Raw genomic sequence first — 17,445 nt, 5'->3', positions numbered from 1 at the left:
GTATATAGGTCCAAACCATAGACTGTATATAGGTCTAAACCATAGACTGTATATAGGTCTAAACCATAGACTGTATATAGGTCCAAACCATAGACTGTATATAGGTCCAAACCATAGACTGTATATAGGTCCAAACCATAGGTCCAAACCATAGACTGTATATAGGTCCAAACCACAGACTGTATATAGGTCCAAACCACAGACTGTATATAGGTCCAAACCACAGACTGTATATAGGTCCAAACCATAGACTGTATATAGGTCCAAACCACAGACTGTATATAGGTCCAAACCACAGACTGTATATAGGTCCAAACCATAGACTGTATATAGGTCCAAACCATAGACTGTATATAGGTCTAAACCATAGACTGTATATAGGTCCAAACCATAGACTGTATATAGGTCCAAACCATAGACTGTATATAGGTCCAAACCATAGACTGTATATAGGTCTAAACCATAGACTGTATATAGGTCTAAACCATAGACTGTATATAGGTCCAAACCATAGACTGTATATAGGTCCAAACCATAGACTGTATATAGGTCCAAACCATAGACTGTATATAGGTCCAAACCATAGACTGTATATAGGTCCAAACCATAGACTGTATATAGGTCCAAACCCTGCATCTTCTTAACTGGGAAAGTTGGTAAATGTAACCTAAATAACATTTGTTTTTGAACGCTTTTCACTCGTTTTGAATCTCTTTACTTGCATATTCTCCCTCTCGCTTTGCCAATGACTAACAATAACCGTTCTCCGAGTACTTTCCAGATAACTTCAGAGCCAAAAAGTGCAAAAGCCAGAGAGTTGACTCATGGATATTCACCCTGACAGAGATGTTATGGCCTCTGTGCTGTGGAGGTGCATGACAACATTGCAGCTTTAATGTGGAAACACACGATCGATGTTAAGCCTAGCTTCCAATCTGTTGTCGTCTCGTCCTGGTCTCTGAAGGGCTGTACTGCGAACACCAATAGGAGAAGAGATGGGGAGGAAAGTAGATTCTCCGGCAGAGGTTCCAGCCGTTTGTGAGGCTCTTGTGAGATGTTTAGTGCCGTGCGGAACGGACACATATCTGGCCTCCTTCTCCTTCCTGTTTTTCTGCTTTCTGCCTTTCCTCTCGTCCGTTTCCAACGCTACCTGGCAGCCAGATGTTTGCTTCTGCTGCCGGTCTGTCCTTCAGTCCGTCTTCAGAGTCTGCCGCACAGACGCACATTCTGAAACTAATTCATCATGTGTCGTGAAGAGTACCAGCTTGACTTGAAGCTCCTGTCTCTCAGGAGAGAGACGGGAGGCCAGCGACTGTATTAACGGTCTACAATGAATCCAACAGCACCATCAATTACATTTATATAACCACAATAACAATACATCTAAAACAAATTCCCCACATACACAGACGGCTCGTAACTCACTGTCTCGCTCTCACATCTCCTCCATGTTGACTTTTCCAAATGTGAGAAAAACCAGCGTCTGACCTGTCAGCTGTTCTCTGATCTCTTGGGGAGTGAGGGTCTTCTGCTGAATAATGGCATGGCTTAGTGTTCAGTATATATGCACGGCAATTTATATAAACACATGCCGGCTACCCCCCCGATGAGGGTGAAGTGTCACGACAGAAATCGGTGCATCTTAGAGGAACCTTTCAACACCGTTTTAATCAAATGAAGACTTTTTTCAGAGCACGTGTCATATTAGCATTTCCTGACTTTGTGTTTGCGTGTGTGTTCGGTGCAGACGGCGCCCACGGCAGCAGCACTAAGGGAGAGCGTCTGAGCGCCAAGATGAGGTCACTTCCTGGATCCAACGAGCCGTACGAGGCCAGCAGCCCAAAAGAAATAGGTGAGGAATCACAAGTCCTCTCTCTTCTGCAAACAATTACATCAAATAAACGGTCTCTTGTATCTGTGGACCGTTTGATCCAATCAAAGTCACGCAGACTGAGCTGCTATGCAGTGACTTATGGAGACTCTTTATTGACTCAATCTCTCTTTTCCTACTAAAAACAGCTGTCTGTCCTTTACAACACTTCTGCTTTCTGATTTAGAGGGTTTTAGTCAAGAGTGCACAAAATACTAATAAGAACATATCATTAGCATAATGTGTCCTCTTGTGTATTCAGCATCACGTTCAGCGGTTCAGCCGCAAGCAAGAAGCTCTTGGTGCATGCACTCACCGTGACTCACCCCTCTTCTCCATGTCTCTTCTTCATCAACATGTGTCCCCTCTTCTTCATGTCTCTCCTACATCAAGATGTGTCCCCTCTTCTTCATGTCTCTTCTACATCAACATGTGTCCCCTCTTCTTCATGTCTCTCCTACATCAAGATGTGTCCCCTCTTCTTCATGTCTCTTCTACATCAACATGTGTCCCCTCTTCTCCATGTCTCTCCTACATCAAGATGTGTCCCCTCTTCTTCATGTCTCTTCTACATCAACATGTGTCCCCTCTTCTTCATGTCTCTCCTACATCAAGATGTGTCCCCTCTTCTTCATGTCTCTTCTACATCAACATGTGTCCCCTCTTCTTCATGTCTCTCCTACATCAAGATGTGTCCCCTCTTCTTCATGTCTCTTCTACATCAACATGTGTCCCCTCTTCTCCATGTCTCTCCTACATCAAGATGTGTCCCCTCTTCTTCATGTCTCTTCTACATCAACATGTGTCCCCTCTTCTTCATGTCTCCTCTACATCAACATGTGTCCCCTCTTCTCCATGTCTCTTCTACATCAACATGTGTCCCCTCTTCTCCATGTCTCTTCTACATCAACATGTGTCCCCTCTTCTTCATGTCTCTTCTACATCAACATGTGTCCCCTCTTCTTCATGTGTCTTCTTCATCAACATGTGTCCCCTCTTCTTCATGTCTCTTCTACATCAACATGTGTCCCCTCTTCTTCTTGTCTCTTCTACATCAACATGTGTCCCCTCTTCTTCATGTCTCTTCTACATCAACATGTGTCCCCTCTTCTTCATGTCTCTTCTACATCAACATGTGTCCCCTCTTCTTCATGTCTCTTCTACATCAACATGTGTCCCCTCTTCTTCATGTCTCTTCTACATCAACATGTGTCCCCTCTTCTTCATGTGTCTTCTTCATCAACATGTGTCCCCTCTTCTTCATGTCTCTTCTACATCAACATGTGTCCCCTCTTCTTCATGTCTCTTCTAAATCAACATGTGTCCCTATTCTTCACGTCTCTTCTACATCAACATGTGTCCCCTCTTCTTCATGTCTCTTCTACATCAACATGTGTCCCCTCTTCTTCATGTCTCTTCTACATCAACATGTGTCCCCTCTTCTTCGTGTCTCTTCTAAATCAACATGTGTCCCTATTCTTCACGTCTCTTCTACATTAACATGTGTCCCCTCTTCTTCATGTCTCTTCTACATCAACATGTGTCCCCTCTTCTTCATGTCTCTTCTACATCAACATGTGTCCCCTCTTCTTCACGTCTCTTCTACATCAACATGTGTCCCCTCTTCTGCATGTCTCTTCTACATCAACATGTGTCCCCTCTGTGGAAAGAGACTCTAAAAGTTTCAGTGGGGGGGGGCTCCTTATTCTCATCTAAAGCAGTCTTTCTCAAACTTTTTCATACCATGGACCACTTAACTCCACAAATATCCCAAAACACATCGTTTTTCTATAACAGATTATAAATTGCCTGGAAATGGTACAAACAGGTGGCAACATGTGTCACGAAGGTGTTGCCCTGGGCTATATCATGCAATAGAAAGTGAAACTTAAGCTCGTTCCATTGCGGAGATATTCCCGCGAGAGTGCCGAAAACTTAAATGTATTAATTTATTTCAAATGTGAAATGTTACCCATATACTCACGGACCACTAGGGGGCGCTCACGGACCACACTTTGAGAAGCACTGATCTAAAGTAACAGACAGAGAATCAGCACTTTGGAAACAGGGCTGAAACAGAGGGGATTATGGGTAATGCTGCAATGACCTGTTTGGTGTTTGGAGCCAAACACTTCAGAGACATGTCATATATTGATGAAAAACAGTATAATAGTTGAACTTCTAAGACCAGATGTTCTCAGTTAGCGGGACATGTTGATACCGAGTAAAGCTTGTGTTCCTCTGGTGCAGATGCGTCCTACGTGGACCCTCTGGGGCCGCAGATGGAGAGACCGAAGACGGGAGCCAAGAGACGCGTGGAGGACGACGACTTTGCAGACGAGGAGCTGGGAGACGACTTGCTGCCGGAGTAACTGCTTCTGACTCCACCGATGCCGTGTTGTCAGGACATCTGGACAGAGCACAAAGTATACCCCTCGACCCAAGCATTTTATACTCTGTGAAATGAATATTATTAGATAAAGATGTGACTCTGCTTTTAGACTTCTGAGTTAAGAAGTGAGATGTCTTTACCTCTTTCAGATCGCTCATCTCTGCCTTAAATCTGCTTGATAAACATCCTTTTCTAACGTCAATATTTATACATATTCATTTGGCGGAGGAAGGTCTGGGTGTATGAAATGAATGGAAACGAGTCTGGCAGTCTGGAAACATTTTGACATGTTGTTTTGGCTCTGTACTCCAACAGAATGAACTTGAGATGTAAGAAACAATCCCAATGCTTTGAAAGTGTTGACGTTTGACTTCAGTTGGACTGTGTTTACATTGCTTTCTGACGAAGTGTTTGGAAATGATACACCTTCTGGACAGGCTGTACTCCCGGGGGTAAACAAGGTCTTTATTTTAACCCAGTGTTTGGGCACAGCGCCAAAACAAGGAGTAACATATCGCTGTCGAAATATTTTCAACTCCAATGTGTGTTTCCAAGTGTGTGAGCCTGGGAACCTTCTGGAAAATCCATCAACAATTTATGTAATCCATCAATTTCTGGTCCCATTTGGTTTACATTTTATACTTATTCCAAACATGTTTATATGTAGTATAATATTTATTTTTGTTTGTTGTTATATAATTTTAAAAATAAAGTATTTTGTCTATTCAAAACCAAACTCTCATTCTGTGCATAATTACTTTCAGATAAAGCCATGAATGTGGGAGTTATGTTTGTGCAACACATCCTCACTCCCAGGTCGGCCTATGTTGATGTTATGTCAAGTCCCCTGCCGGCTTTTTCCAATGCAAGGGGGGGGGCCTTAGCGTCCATTTTCAACGCAAGGGGGGGGGCCTTAGCGTCCATTTTCAACGCAAGGGGGGGGCCCTTAGCGTCCATTTTCAGCTTTCCGGGATGTCCATGTGCTTCTATGGACGCTCATGGAAGCATTCGTTTGTGTCAACTGCCCTTAAAGGCAATGAAGACACTACACTACCCAGAATCCCCAGCTATCGTTTGGACTACACCATGTGCTCTGTTTGACAAACCCCGTGATAGTCCTCAAGCTCTGTCATTGGAGAGTGTGCTCCGAGGGTTACCGAGCCTCGAACAGCACTTAAAATGGGATGGAACCACGGCAGACTGTTCAAAACTGGATTTGATTTAATATCAGTTAAAATAAGTGCTTCAACATAGTTAACATTGCTGGAGGTATGCACACATATTGATAGATGTCTTGTAATGCACTGTTGAGGAACCTGCGACCCAAGTTTTTCATTCAGTGCAGAACTACACCATACCTATATGATATGTCAATAAACCTTAGAACATCTTGAAATCTTGAACGGGATGTGCAAAATAGTCATTATATACAGTCTTTAATTAACTATTAGTAGAGAATAACGAGTAATGAATATACTTTATAGGGATCCTATTAATATCTAATAATAAAAATAATGAAATTCAATAACATGCTTTAACCACCAGGTGTCTCTTTATATCATCTGTGCACCTTTATGGTGTAAATACAGCCTATCTACCAATTGGATCAAATATAAAAGTGAGCCGAATTAGTGTTGATACGGCAAGGAGACGTATTGTGTGAAAAGAAATGTAAGATGTTGTTTAATGGCTGATATATTTATGATCCACGTCACGTTTTCAGTTCCTCATGTTTGTCTTCTCATCAGGGCTATAAATACAGAACTACGGCAGATATGTAATATTTAATGCAGCCGAACCGTGTATTACAATGCCGTTATGTGATGACTTTCAAAGAGAAAAGCAAGCACACTCGGAATAAGGTATTATTTTATTTTTTAAAAATGTTTTCGGTCTGTTTCCGGTATTTGTTAATGACGATGTGCTGTGAGATGTGAGACTGGAATTGCAGAGGGGGAAATAACGTATCTTTAGATGCGGATTTTGTTAAACTAATATGTTTGCGCTGTGGACCAACACTATACATTGACGGGGAAGGGGGTAGCAATAAAGATAACACCATTAAACAGTTACACAACATAACAGAAATAATATCGTTAGCAGCGTCCCTAGCAACCACCTTGGTAACAATGAAAACGTTGGACGCAATTTCCTGAAGTAATCTTCGTAATAACTAGCAAACTAAAGATCATGTACATCCACTGCACACATAATCTGAAATAACAACTCATATTTCTCGCATCAAATGACATCAAAACGCATTTTAATGGCCAAACTAACTTTAAAATAGGCATTTTACACCCAGAATAAAACGAAGTTCGGCCATGTTTTCTTTTTCTGCAGGGAGAAATGATAGCTGGGGATTCTGGGTAGTGTAGTGTCTTCTGCCATCCTTTACTCCGAAAAAAGATTTGTTTCTCCGAATCGAAGGGGAAAAATACAAAAGCATTGCACACAATTTAAACCAATCAATGTTGTGTAATTAACAAGGATAATCTGGTGTTTTTTAGTCGATGAGTAGTGCAGATATCACTGTAAAATCAATCGTCAGTAAGGGGAATATTTACTTCCGGGTGTACAATTCTCCGCTATCCAATGAGAATGGACGCTCACATTGCCTTTAAGGGCAGTCGACACAAACGAATGCCGTGCTTCCATGAGCGTCCATAGAAGCACATGGACATCCCGGAAAGCTGAAAATGGACGCTAAGGCCCCCCCCCCTTGCGTTGAAAATGGACGCTAAGGCCCCCCCCTTGCGTTGAAAATGGACGCTAAGGCCCCCCCCTTGCGTTGGAAAAAGCCGGCAGGGGACTTGACATAACGTCAACATAGGCCGACCTGGGAGTGAGGATGTGTTGGTTTGTGACGTTTTCCAAACAGATTACATTCCTTTGCATTTAACTCACTATCCACCGCGACTTGCAATAAATAACATCACACAAATCCCACCAAAGATTTAGTGAAGGGTAAACTACTGAGTTATGCTCTAACTGTCTTTTTAGATGAATCATATGTTAAGCGTTTTCCTCACATCAATCTGAATCGTCATCATTCATAAAAAGGTGACAGGCAGTAATGGGGTCTTTGACAGAAGACCGAGACTAAAATGTGCTTTTTAAAACGGTTCAACATGACTGGTATGTATTAATGGTTGGAACTAGAGGTGATCATTTCTTTGTGAAACCGGAGCGGACAGAAGAGGTTGTTAAAACTGGATCCATTTATCTTGAGTGGAGTGAAGTAAACTGGTGTGAAGCCAGGATCCAGCAGAGAGAGAGCCAGCAGTCTGGACTTCCCCTCTCCCACTCCGGCCTCTTTTATCACCGGAGTGAGACTGGGCTCTATCGGTGTGTCCTTCAGTGTGGTTTAAACTCGTCCTGCTCGATGGATCAAGTTGTTTCAATAGTTACGATTTTTTGTTTTACTTTACGCACACTTCGGAGGAGAAAGGCAACATGAGAACACTCGTGTTTCATAACAGTAAGCTGAAACGGGAAGTGTGAAACTTGCAACTCGGTAATTATTTCTCATTCTGAGTCAATTATTACACCTGGTGACCCTGAGGACGAGTTGTGCCAAAATGTTTTCACAGTGTCCATGTGCCTCGGTGTCCAAGATGTGGACTGTGACTGTGACACTCCAACATTTCACTGGATTATAACCGCGGGAAGTAGCTTCAACTGGGCTCATACTTTTAAATCTTTATATTCAAGAAAATCAAAGACGATAAAAGCGCGCAGGTAAACTTTTTGAGTTTTTGGAACACCACATCTCCTTCATGTTTCCTCCACGGATCCTCGTGCTGCTGCTGCTGCTGCTGGGCTGGCCGCTCGGGGCGGTTCGGGTCCGGAAGAAAGCCACCAGGAACCGGTCTTGCCTGGACCTCCCGGAGGAGATCCTGGAGCAGATGTTCGGGCGACTCTCTGTTGGAGTGATGAGCGCTTTCCACCACGCGCTGGAGCTCGAGCCGCAGGAAAAACTCAACCTCACGTGCCCGACCGCAGCAGAACGCGCTCCCGCCGACCGCAAGACCCGCCTCCCGGTGAACCTGCTCAGCATCTCCCCCTGGGCCTACCGGTGAGAGCAGGGGATAATATGCTGTTGTTGGACCATCCGTTTAAACTGGGTGATTGATTAGAATGTCATGTGACTTTATAACTATTACACTGGACAAACAAGACACACCTTTCCTTTTGGGATGTTAGTGTTATTTGTTCAATTGTATGTGAATATGTATCAGTATATTTTCTTTTAAATAGGCTATATGCGTCCGTGTTTTGTGATCCTTTGACTCCTAATCCAAAACAGATATTATGACTTCACTGGTCAATTAAGACACACCTCTTTTTATTGGATTTTAGTGTTTCTTCTGCAGAATATGTTTATGCAGAAAAGCACTTTTACTTATTTGTAAAGCTTCCATATAATTTGCCCCAATATCAATGCAGAAATGTATTATTACACTGGACATGTAGGAAACACAACTTTATTGGATTTCTTCTATTTTATTTGAATGTTATTATAGGCTACACATAATATATTCTTTAGTCCTAAATCTCATATCCTTTTAACAGCTTCCCTTTTATGGGACCTATTAACTTCCATTCCATGCCAGATATGATTTCAACGCACTTCTTTATTTTAGTAATTTTATGAAAATTCTGCAGTTCTTTATTGAAACGTATAGATTTTTTTCAATTGCTTCCATTTCTTGAGTCTCAGTGACTCCAACCCATGTAGCATTTGATTACTACACTGCACCAGTAGGACACTCCTCTTTTCAATGGGTTTTAGTGCTTATTCTATTCAAACAACTTATTAAGGTTCTGCACTTTCTTCTAGCAATAAGGTGACCCAATGAAAAACTGATATGTTAATTGTTTTCACCCCAGGCTCTCCTACGACCCAGCCCGGTACCCCCGCTACATCCCGGAGGCGTACTGCCTGTGCACGGGCTGCCTGTTCGGGCCCTACGGGAAGGAGAGCTCGCGCTACCGGAGCACCCCGGTGTACGCGCCCTCCGTCATCCTGCGGAGAGCCGGGTCCTGTTTGGGGGGGAGACACTCCTACACCGAAGTGTACGTCTCTATCGCGGTGGGCTGCACCTGCGTCCCCCTGCAGGAGAAGGAGAGGGAGGGGGGCAACCAGAGCCTGAAGAGAGCCGAGAGCAAGGCCAGAGAGGGGGGGTCCAAGGGGAGGAAGGTGTGAGGGAGCAGACTGTGGGACTCTGGATGAGTGTTGTACAACTGATCCACTTTCTTTGGGTCATCATCTCCCCCCCAACTGACATTTGAAGCAATTTAAGTGAATTGTACGTGCAAAAAGACGCCCTTATGATTATCATTCAATCATAGTGAATATTTGGATGAGAAAGGGTTTAGCAGAGTTTCTGATCTTCATCTTTTGAAAACGTTTTCACATAGAAGTAAATAAGGTCTGTTTTTGTGTCTGTTTTGTTCCTAAATAACATTTTATATCCAGCCCACTGTAATCTAAACTTGGATTTGGCCTTCCAGAACCCAAACTTCATTTGATTCAAGCTTCATTTTCAAATGCTCAAACGTTACGGTGCGGTTTTTGACAATGAACTTTCATAGAAATAAGCAATAAAAACAGCACCATTTAAACAATGGAGCATATAAAATGCAGGAAAAAGTAAACTGTGTGCATTTAAGATCGAATACAATACATGAGAACATTATTTGTAATTTGGGTGGACCCAACCTTTTAAAAGTAAAAGCAAACATATTGAACGATGGGATAAAATGTCTCATTATCATCTATAACCTGATCAATGCTGCCACCTACTGATGTAAACACTTTAATACAGCTTTTACAGCAACAGAAGAATTTAGTAAAACATTTGAATATGTCCATCGTCATTTTCTACAGTCAAAGATCCATGGTCAAAATATATTTAATTTAAAATGATATTAAAAACATTTGAGAAACTGAACCACCAAACATTTCCTGTTTTTTTGCTTGAATACTAACAGAACGTTTCCCATGTTTTGAATAACTGTTTTTAGCCAGCAGATGCCGAAGTATTTCTTCATCTTTGAGTGCTTTATTCACAAGTGCAGGTTCAGTCCAAGTCGTCGTCCCTCCTTCATGCTCTCTCTCTCTCTCTCTCTCTCTCTCTCTCTGGACCAATCAGAGGAGTCGAGACGGATAGTTGACGAAACAGCGAAACTCGTTGGATAAGTTTTTGTTGTGTTTTGGCAGGAAGCTGCACATTTTCACATCCAGAAGCTCTTTGGCCGCTTTCTCCATGATGGCTCCTGGAGAGCAAAAACATCACATGTTAAGAATCAGACATTTGTGACACGGTGAAACATTAGGGATAATGTAGGTACAAAACTCAACCAAATATATCATAGGTCTCGTCTTATTGGAACACAAGTGTATAAATATTGCTTTGTTTTCACCTCACAGATGAAATGTTGTTTTCATCCGGATAAGTCTCTCCTTGTGTTGAGCCTCTGTCATACATCTATCTTTAATAAATCGTCACATATTGTAACACAAATGCTACATGAAAGAGAAGCTCCCCCCCCCCCCCCCCCCCCTCACCTGTGCACAGCAGCACTTTGCCTTTGCTCAGGTACTTCACGGTTTGGGCCACTTTAGTCAGACATTCCTCAGAGAGGTACGGCGGGTCGGCGATGACGAAGTCGAAGCTCTGCGGCGGCGCGTTGGAGAGGGCCAGCGGCTCGTTGTAGTCGTAGAACAGGAAGTCCTCGCCGTACGTGGAGAAGCGCCGGTCGTACTCCAACACGACGGCCGACACTCGATCAGAGCCGGACACCGAGCCCTGCTTCAGCTTCTGGTAAACACTGGGAGCGCTCACACACGCTATCCTGCAGGCGGGGAGAGACAGAAGTAGGAGATGAAGCGTTTATGTCCGGTTGTGATTGATTGGTTTCCCAGACGCAGAGAGAGGACTTTCTTTCTGCGGCGGCCATTTTGCACCAATGTTCAGAATCAATCCATCATCGAGGAGAAATATCTTGTTTATACACGAAATAGACAGAAAACAAAGGCAGCAGAATGTGAGTATTAAACAACGCCCTCAACGAGAAGCTTAGATTTAAATGCAAATGTGTCATATTGTTTATCATCAGTCATATTATAGTATATCATAAAAAGACACTGTAGTCATGAAGGTCATTGTAAAGCACCTCATACAAATGTTTTATGGCAAAAATATAAAGCGTAAAAACAAATAGAACAGTACTTGATTAAATGAAGTGTGTGTGTGTGTGTGTGTGTGTGTGTGTGTGTGTGTGTGTGTGTGTGTGTGTGTGTGTGTGTGTGTGTGTGTGTGTGTATGTGTGTGGTTTTACCTGCCTCCCTCTCCAGCTTCCCGTACGGCCTCCTCTGCTAGCTGAGCTGCCGTCTCGTCACTGTACCAGAACTGACTCAGGCTCTGCAGAAACACAGACAATTACTACTAACACTCTGAACTTTAAAGGTCCCACGTCATGGCCATTTCTACTGATCATAATCCCATTGTTGACGTTGAATAGAATACATTTACATTGTGCAATGTTCCAAACTCACATTGGTTTCTCAAACAGCATCTCTGTATAGTCTGTGTATTCACTCTCTGTCCTAAGCGGCTTGTTGGAGCTCCTGCCCCCCCCCCCCCTGTGAGCCCAGTGGCCGTCTGCGAGACAGCGAGACCCAGCCCGAACACACACACACCCGCAGCCTGGCTGGGAGTTTGTTTAAACTATACAGAGTTTCACTTTAAACCTGACCAATAATGGATTAATGACCTCGTGCCAAGACTGACATTTAAAGTTCGCAAGAGACGTAGTGTTTTAAATATATATTTAATTTGTTTTACTTTAATTAAAAAATGTTATTGGGTATTTTTACATTTTTCCCGGATGGCTTCTTAATATTTATCCCCATTTCTTTCCCGATTGCTCTTAGATTCAAGATTCAAAGGTTTTATTGTCCACAAAGCTACAGTGTCGAAATGGCAATGCATTTCTTCTGACCTGAGCTCCTCCACGTTGCAACATATATAATAAAATACAAAAATACAAATAAAAAATAAATAAATTGTGCAAGAAGTATTCCACACTGTCTCTGAAGCACTTCGTAAACTTGTTTTTGAAAAGAGCCACATACTGTACATCAAGATTAAATTATCATCTCTTCTGAATCAAACATGTCACGAGTGTTTCTGTCTCCCTGAACATTTACATTATTTAAAAAATGTTATTGGGTATTTTTACATTGAGTTGTTTTTCTTCCTGGATGCTAAATCCTCAGAACTGTTACAGGATGTGTATTTTGTAAATTGCGTAACTTTTATTATTATAATTTTTGTATCTTTAATACTTTTGTATGCATGCTTCTTAGGTAACATTAAGCTGTCTTTGGCTCTTTTCTGCTGCAACAATGTACATGTCCCCTCTGTGGGACTAATACAGGTATTCTGATTCTTAATATTCATCCCTATTTGTTTTCCTCTTGCTCTTAGTTGCACTTTAGTTTACACTTTCTCTGAAGCACATTGTAACCTTGGAAAAAGAGCTACATAGTGTACATGATTTTGATCTGAATCAAACACGTCACATGTCAGTAGTGTGCGTGTCTCCCTGGACTCACCCAGTCCTCCCCCACGGCCCCCACAGTGAACTGGTCTGATGCTGAGCTGCTGCTGGTATCCCTGTAGAAGTCCTGCAGGGCGGCCAGCGTGTGAGCGGACAGCGCCGGGGCGTCTTCATCACTGTCACTCATGGTGAGGAAGACCAGGATGAGGGATAAAAGGAGCAGAAATCCTGAAACAAAAAAAATAGCTTGAAAATTGATTTTATTTTTGGCTGGTTCAGTTAAAGGGCCCATGTCATGCTTTTCTGGTTATCACCCGTCCCCTTGTGTGTTATGAAGGGTTTTCCGGGAACCGCAAAATGGACCAATCCGCGGAGCTCCTCCTCACACACCAGGACCTTTAGCTTACATTTTCAACAGCTCCCTGGTTGGTAATAGATGAGTTGGGATCGCGGAGAAACTGTTGTTTATTTCCTGATACACCATTTACTTCACTAAATTCAGAGGCAGATATTGTACTTCTACTTCACTACATATTTATTTGACAGCTTTGCAGATTCCGATTATTAATACAACATATAAACTATACAATTATGATGCACAGCTCTTTTGTAAGTAGTTACGATTAGCTCCACCTTCACATGCATGAATCAAAAGTAATGAACAATAATATAATGTACATTTTATTCTGAAATGGGTCATTCTCCGTAAAGAGTACTTTTATTGTGGTACTTTTAGCATATTATGATGCTTACACCTTTAATGCAGGAGTGTCGCTTGTAAAACAGTTTGTTGACACTGTAGTATGTATTGTAGTTTTGTAGTATTTCTACTTTAACTTGTGTTTAATATCTGAAAACTTCTTCCAGCACTGTTGTTGCCTTTAAATAAATGAATGAAAAACCGCGAAGATCGTCGCTTTCTGTTCTGAAAATAAACTGCGGATTAAATACAGTTAACTTCACAGATGAACTATGTGCTTGTTACAACAACATACACACAAAAGTAACAGTTTTTAAATAATTTAAAAGCTACAAACCTGATCAGAATCGCTGCTGCTGTGTTGTGAACATGTGAGTTGTAGTCGCAGCGTGATGACGTGGTACGGCTGCTTTTGACATGGGACAAAATAAACTAGGTGTATTTTTCTATTTCTACTAACTTCAATTGATTTTACATTATCACCAGCCGAAAAACACATCTGTAGTAAAATACACTATAGCTATCTTTATGAATTTAGATTAAGAACTACTTTGTCCTTAAATAGAATAATTATTGTAAGGGATTTGGTTAAAGTTTTAGGCCACAAAATACACAAGGGTGCAGGAAATCAAACCTTAGAAGAATATGAAAAAGTGATCTGCAAATCCTAAGATTTAAAAAAAACAACTATAAATAATATCTCATTTCAAGGCGTTTGGTGCAATTTGGTTAAATAGCTCAAGGACTATAATGAAGTACACACTTTAGGTAGTCTAACTTGACTTTCAAGCCACTTTCTAATTCTATTACAATACATCTGAGGTCAATATTGCATTTACAAGCAATTCACAAAAACAAATCTGAAGCTAATTTAGTTTATAAAGTTAATACATTATTAAATGGAAGTTTTATTATAAAGTTAACTTCTCAGGAAGTGGTAACTAGAGCTAAAATTATTTCTGATTATACTTACATGGTTTTTACTTCGTAATCATGTTTAATTCAGAACTTATACATACAATAATCAGATGTTTTCCTCCACTGTTAAGTTATCTATTTCATTGGAGAGTAGAAAGTATATATTTCTCCTCCACATGCTTCTGAATAGCTGCTTACGGTACATGGTAGCCGAAATGCTAAGTGAGGATAGGAACAATAACATGTATTACTGAAATAGATAAAAGACCACACATGACACCAGTGTAAAGAAAGCAGCAGAGGCCAGGACATTTTATACAATAAGTTTATGTACACTTTTACATTTCTTTAACAAAACAGTCTTCTAACAATAACCAGTCTCGGCTCTGAACGCGGAGGTGGCTCTGCTCCTTTTTATTTGGTTTGCTGTCCTTCAGCTCAAACGGCCTTCCATCCAGTGTTGAAGAGTGAAACGTCGGTGTGTGTGCTGCTGTAGAAAAATACTACTGAAGTTAAATCTGCTAAACTTGAAAGAGACCCGAGCCTTTGAGTCCCAGAGGGAGGACGCTGCAATATAATACTACGACCCAAAGTAGAGAAAACATATCAAACTGCAAAGAAAGAAAAGAGGTCAAAACAGAGTCGCTCCCTCTTCATCTGAACTTTATACAACGCGGAACTCGCACATCGCTTCCTGCCAATTAACTGGCATATAAAAACATTTCCGTCATGTTTTTTTTTGTCTTTGAAAAAACATTTCTCATAGATTTGAAAACATTATATATATTTACACCTTTTAGTGAATCTGATTTTGGTTTTCTGTCCTCCTGCGCCGCGTCTTTCAACGACTCCACAGACCGGCCATACCCTCATCATACGTGTGTGTGTGTGCGTGTTTCTGAATGTGTGTGTGTTTTTGTGTGTGTGTGTGCATCCCCTTTATTCTCGGCGAATGGCAGGCACAGTTCTTTTGTCAGTTGGTGTGTGACAAACCAAAATCTGCACACACAGAACAATCATCAAAACAAAGGCACTCTGGGAAGGATTGGGGCGGTGTGTGTGTGTCACTGTTAAAATGAAGTGTGTGTATGCCATGGCATTCTTGAAACAAAATGGCCCCTTTTTAATACTTTCAACTAAAAAAACCTCACTCTGAAAATAAACATCTCCTTCATTTATCAAAAACTGAAACTTTTTCTACCCTCAATGTCACTCGTGTGTCTCTGTCTCTGTATGTGTGTGTGTGTGTCTGTCTCTCTGTGTGTGTGTGTGTGTGTGTGGTGCTCCATCTCCTCTTTTTGTCACTAAGGTGAACATTTCTCCAGAAATCCTCTAAAGAGCCCGTCTGCTTTGCACTTTAGTCTCCATGTCAGCATATCTTCATCATCACTAAGTCTGTCAATCATGCTCGAGGGGCGGGAGGAAAAAAAAAAAAAAAGAGAAATCCGAGGAGTTGAGAAGCGGGTAAACATTCAGTGTGATGGATCCCTCCAGCTGCCTCGGCTACCCAGAGTTCTTAGAGGCGGAGCAGGGGGGATCTTTTATTGATTTGTTTAAAAAATGAATTTAAATCATTCATCTATTGATTGGTTTCTTTAAAATACAAAAGAACAACAGACAGGGTCCCAGGCGGAGGTTTCCAGTGGTTATTTGACGCAGAGCAGCCCCCCCACGTTGGACACGAACTCCTCCAGGCTCTTCAGGAACGCCACCTTCTGTTTGCGGTCCATGGTGGGGGGGCTGCTGCTGGCCGTCAGCTTGTTGAAGGCGTCGGCCAGGCGCTGGTAGATGACAGCGTCTCTCTGCGACGACAGGAGGGCCTCCACCAGCTCTGAGTACTCCGCCTGAGGGGAGAAACACACCGATATATTTTGAGTACATTCAAAGGCCCTGACACACCCATCTGACACCAAAGAACACGTCCCGAAGGACCCGAGTGTTGTGTCGCCTCGCGTCTCCTGCGCAAAGACTTCAGCCGACGGCCAGGTCGCACGTACGCACTGCGCATGCGTGAGTCGCAATAACTCTCCTTACCAGCAGGCGGCGGTAGTGTGTATTCGTCATTCAAAAGAGGCAACCGGAAGACAGACCGCGTGATATATACAAACAACAAATAGCGTGCGTTCCACTTTCACTCTCGTCCATCACAGACCGCTTCACATAACGACTTATAATCGAAAACATGTTATAGCCGTCTGTGTGTGCCTTCTTCACTTCCGTTTCGCTTCTCATGCACCGATTCGCTAAGCTAAACATGATTTATTTTGCCGATAGCAGAAGGTGTCGGCCTTAAGAGTAGAGCTAACTAATTATCAGCTGACAGACACAGAAAAGTGTCACGGTCACAATGTTTGTCCAGTAGATGGCGCTGTTTGTAATAACTTTCTTGTTGCTATTAACATTAAGAACAGCATTTTAAAAGGAGTCTCTTATCATTTCATCTCTTGACTTCAACTACATGATAAATGAAATGGAAGTTAAAGAGTAAACCTCTGGAAGTTTTTTTTGTATAAAACTTCTGCTAAGAGAAGAAAATCAAAAAGAACATCATTGATTGTCTTAAAAGCTTTTAGTTTAAAGCTTTTAGTTTAAAGCTTTTAGTTTATCGGGTGTATGCAGGAATCCTGAAGTCAATGTAAGACCTTTTAAGACCTTCTTTAAGACCCTTTCCAAACATTTTAAGACCTCATCGCTACTTTGAGTTCTAACCGGTTACCTTGGCGACACACTTTACCTCACATTGACTACATACAGTATTGATTGTCCTTCCTCCTTATCTTCCAACCATTTGGACGCAGACTTGCATTTCCCCATGACGATGTTGCTTAACAACCGGCGTAAACGGGCCTTCGCGCGCTATCAAGCAGTGAGCGCGCGATGTCCTGTTCAGATGACGTCAAACCCAACGGGATGCCATCAATAAACTCCACAGAATCACACGACACACCTACGCAGTGATTACATTCAGGCACACTGTAGAACACAACCTCTTTG

At 42.0% G+C, this 17,445-nt stretch overlaps 4 protein-coding genes across 8 annotated transcripts in view; 2 read left to right on the top strand and 2 right to left on the bottom strand.

The window, feature by feature from the left end:
* ift88 (intraflagellar transport 88 homolog) overlaps positions 1 to 4,924 on the top strand; it is a 31,844-nt gene extending 26,920 nt beyond the window's left edge. For all 5 annotated transcript variants that reach the window (XM_034110490.1, XM_034110489.1, XM_034110487.1 and 2 more), the window contains 2 exons: positions 1,748 to 1,852; positions 4,121 to 4,924. In XM_034110490.1, coding sequence (XP_033966381.1) covers positions 1,748 to 1,852; positions 4,121 to 4,242 — 227 coding nt within the window. In that variant the 3' untranslated portion in view covers positions 4,243 to 4,924. The remainder of the gene's footprint in view (positions 1 to 1,747; positions 1,853 to 4,120) is intronic.
* Positions 4,925 to 7,372: 2,448 nt separating this feature from the next.
* On the top strand, positions 7,373 to 10,219 carry il17d (interleukin 17d). Its single transcript, XM_034110741.2, has 2 exons — positions 7,373 to 8,340; positions 9,156 to 10,219. The coding sequence occupies exons 1-2, from the start codon at positions 8,042 to 8,044 to the stop codon at positions 9,469 to 9,471; spliced, it is 615 nt and encodes a 204-aa protein (XP_033966632.1). The 5' UTR covers positions 7,373 to 8,041; the 3' UTR covers positions 9,472 to 10,219.
* On the bottom strand, positions 10,165 to 13,942 carry eef1akmt1 (EEF1A lysine methyltransferase 1). Its single transcript, XM_034110740.1, has 5 exons — positions 13,871 to 13,942; positions 12,889 to 13,061; positions 11,610 to 11,692; positions 10,837 to 11,123; positions 10,165 to 10,544 (listed from the first exon to the last, which is right to left on the bottom strand). Exons 2-5 carry the CDS (start codon positions 13,018 to 13,020, stop codon positions 10,417 to 10,419), a joined length of 630 nt encoding a protein of 209 aa, XP_033966631.1. The 5' UTR covers positions 13,021 to 13,061; positions 13,871 to 13,942; the 3' UTR covers positions 10,165 to 10,416.
* A 794-nt stretch (positions 13,943 to 14,736) lies between these two features.
* Positions 14,737 to 17,445, bottom strand: part of xpo4 (exportin 4) — a 71,777-nt gene continuing 69,068 nt past the window's right edge. Inside the window, exon 24 of the mRNA XM_071207006.1 lies at positions 14,737 to 16,295. Within this exon, the coding sequence (XP_071063107.1) occupies positions 16,098 to 16,295 (198 nt within the window). The 3' untranslated portion in view covers positions 14,737 to 16,097. The remainder of the gene's footprint in view (positions 16,296 to 17,445) is intronic.

Source organism: Pseudochaenichthys georgianus, chromosome 21 (genome assembly GCF_902827115.2).
Source record: "Pseudochaenichthys georgianus chromosome 21, fPseGeo1.2, whole genome shotgun sequence".
NCBI classification, from domain to species: domain Eukaryota; kingdom Metazoa; phylum Chordata; class Actinopteri; order Perciformes; family Channichthyidae; genus Pseudochaenichthys; species Pseudochaenichthys georgianus.
Note: the sequence above shows the minus strand (reverse complement) of the source record. Positions and strands in the feature narration are given on the sequence as shown.

Bases quoted from the DNA above. Each gene is read 5' to 3' on its own strand.
- il17d (XM_034110741.2), top strand. From the start codon at position 8,042: ATGTTTCCTCCACGGATCCTCGTGCTGCTGCTGCTGCTGCTGGGCTGG. The intron at 8,341-9,155 runs GTGAGAGCAGGG...TTTTCACCCCAG, and splicing joins ATCTCCCCCTGGGCCTACCG to GCTCTCCTACGACCCAGCCC.
- eef1akmt1 (XM_034110740.1), bottom strand. From the start codon at position 13,020: ATGAGTGACAGTGATGAAGACGCCCCGGCGCTGTCCGCTCACACGCTG. The intron at 11,693-12,888 runs GTGAGTCCAGGG...GTGTTTCTGCAG, and splicing joins GGGCCGTGGGGGAGGACTGG to AGCCTGAGTCAGTTCTGGTA. The intron at 10,545-10,836 runs GTGAGGGGGGGG...TTTGCTCTCCAG, and splicing joins CAAAGTGCTGCTGTGCACAG to GAGCCATCATGGAGAAAGCG.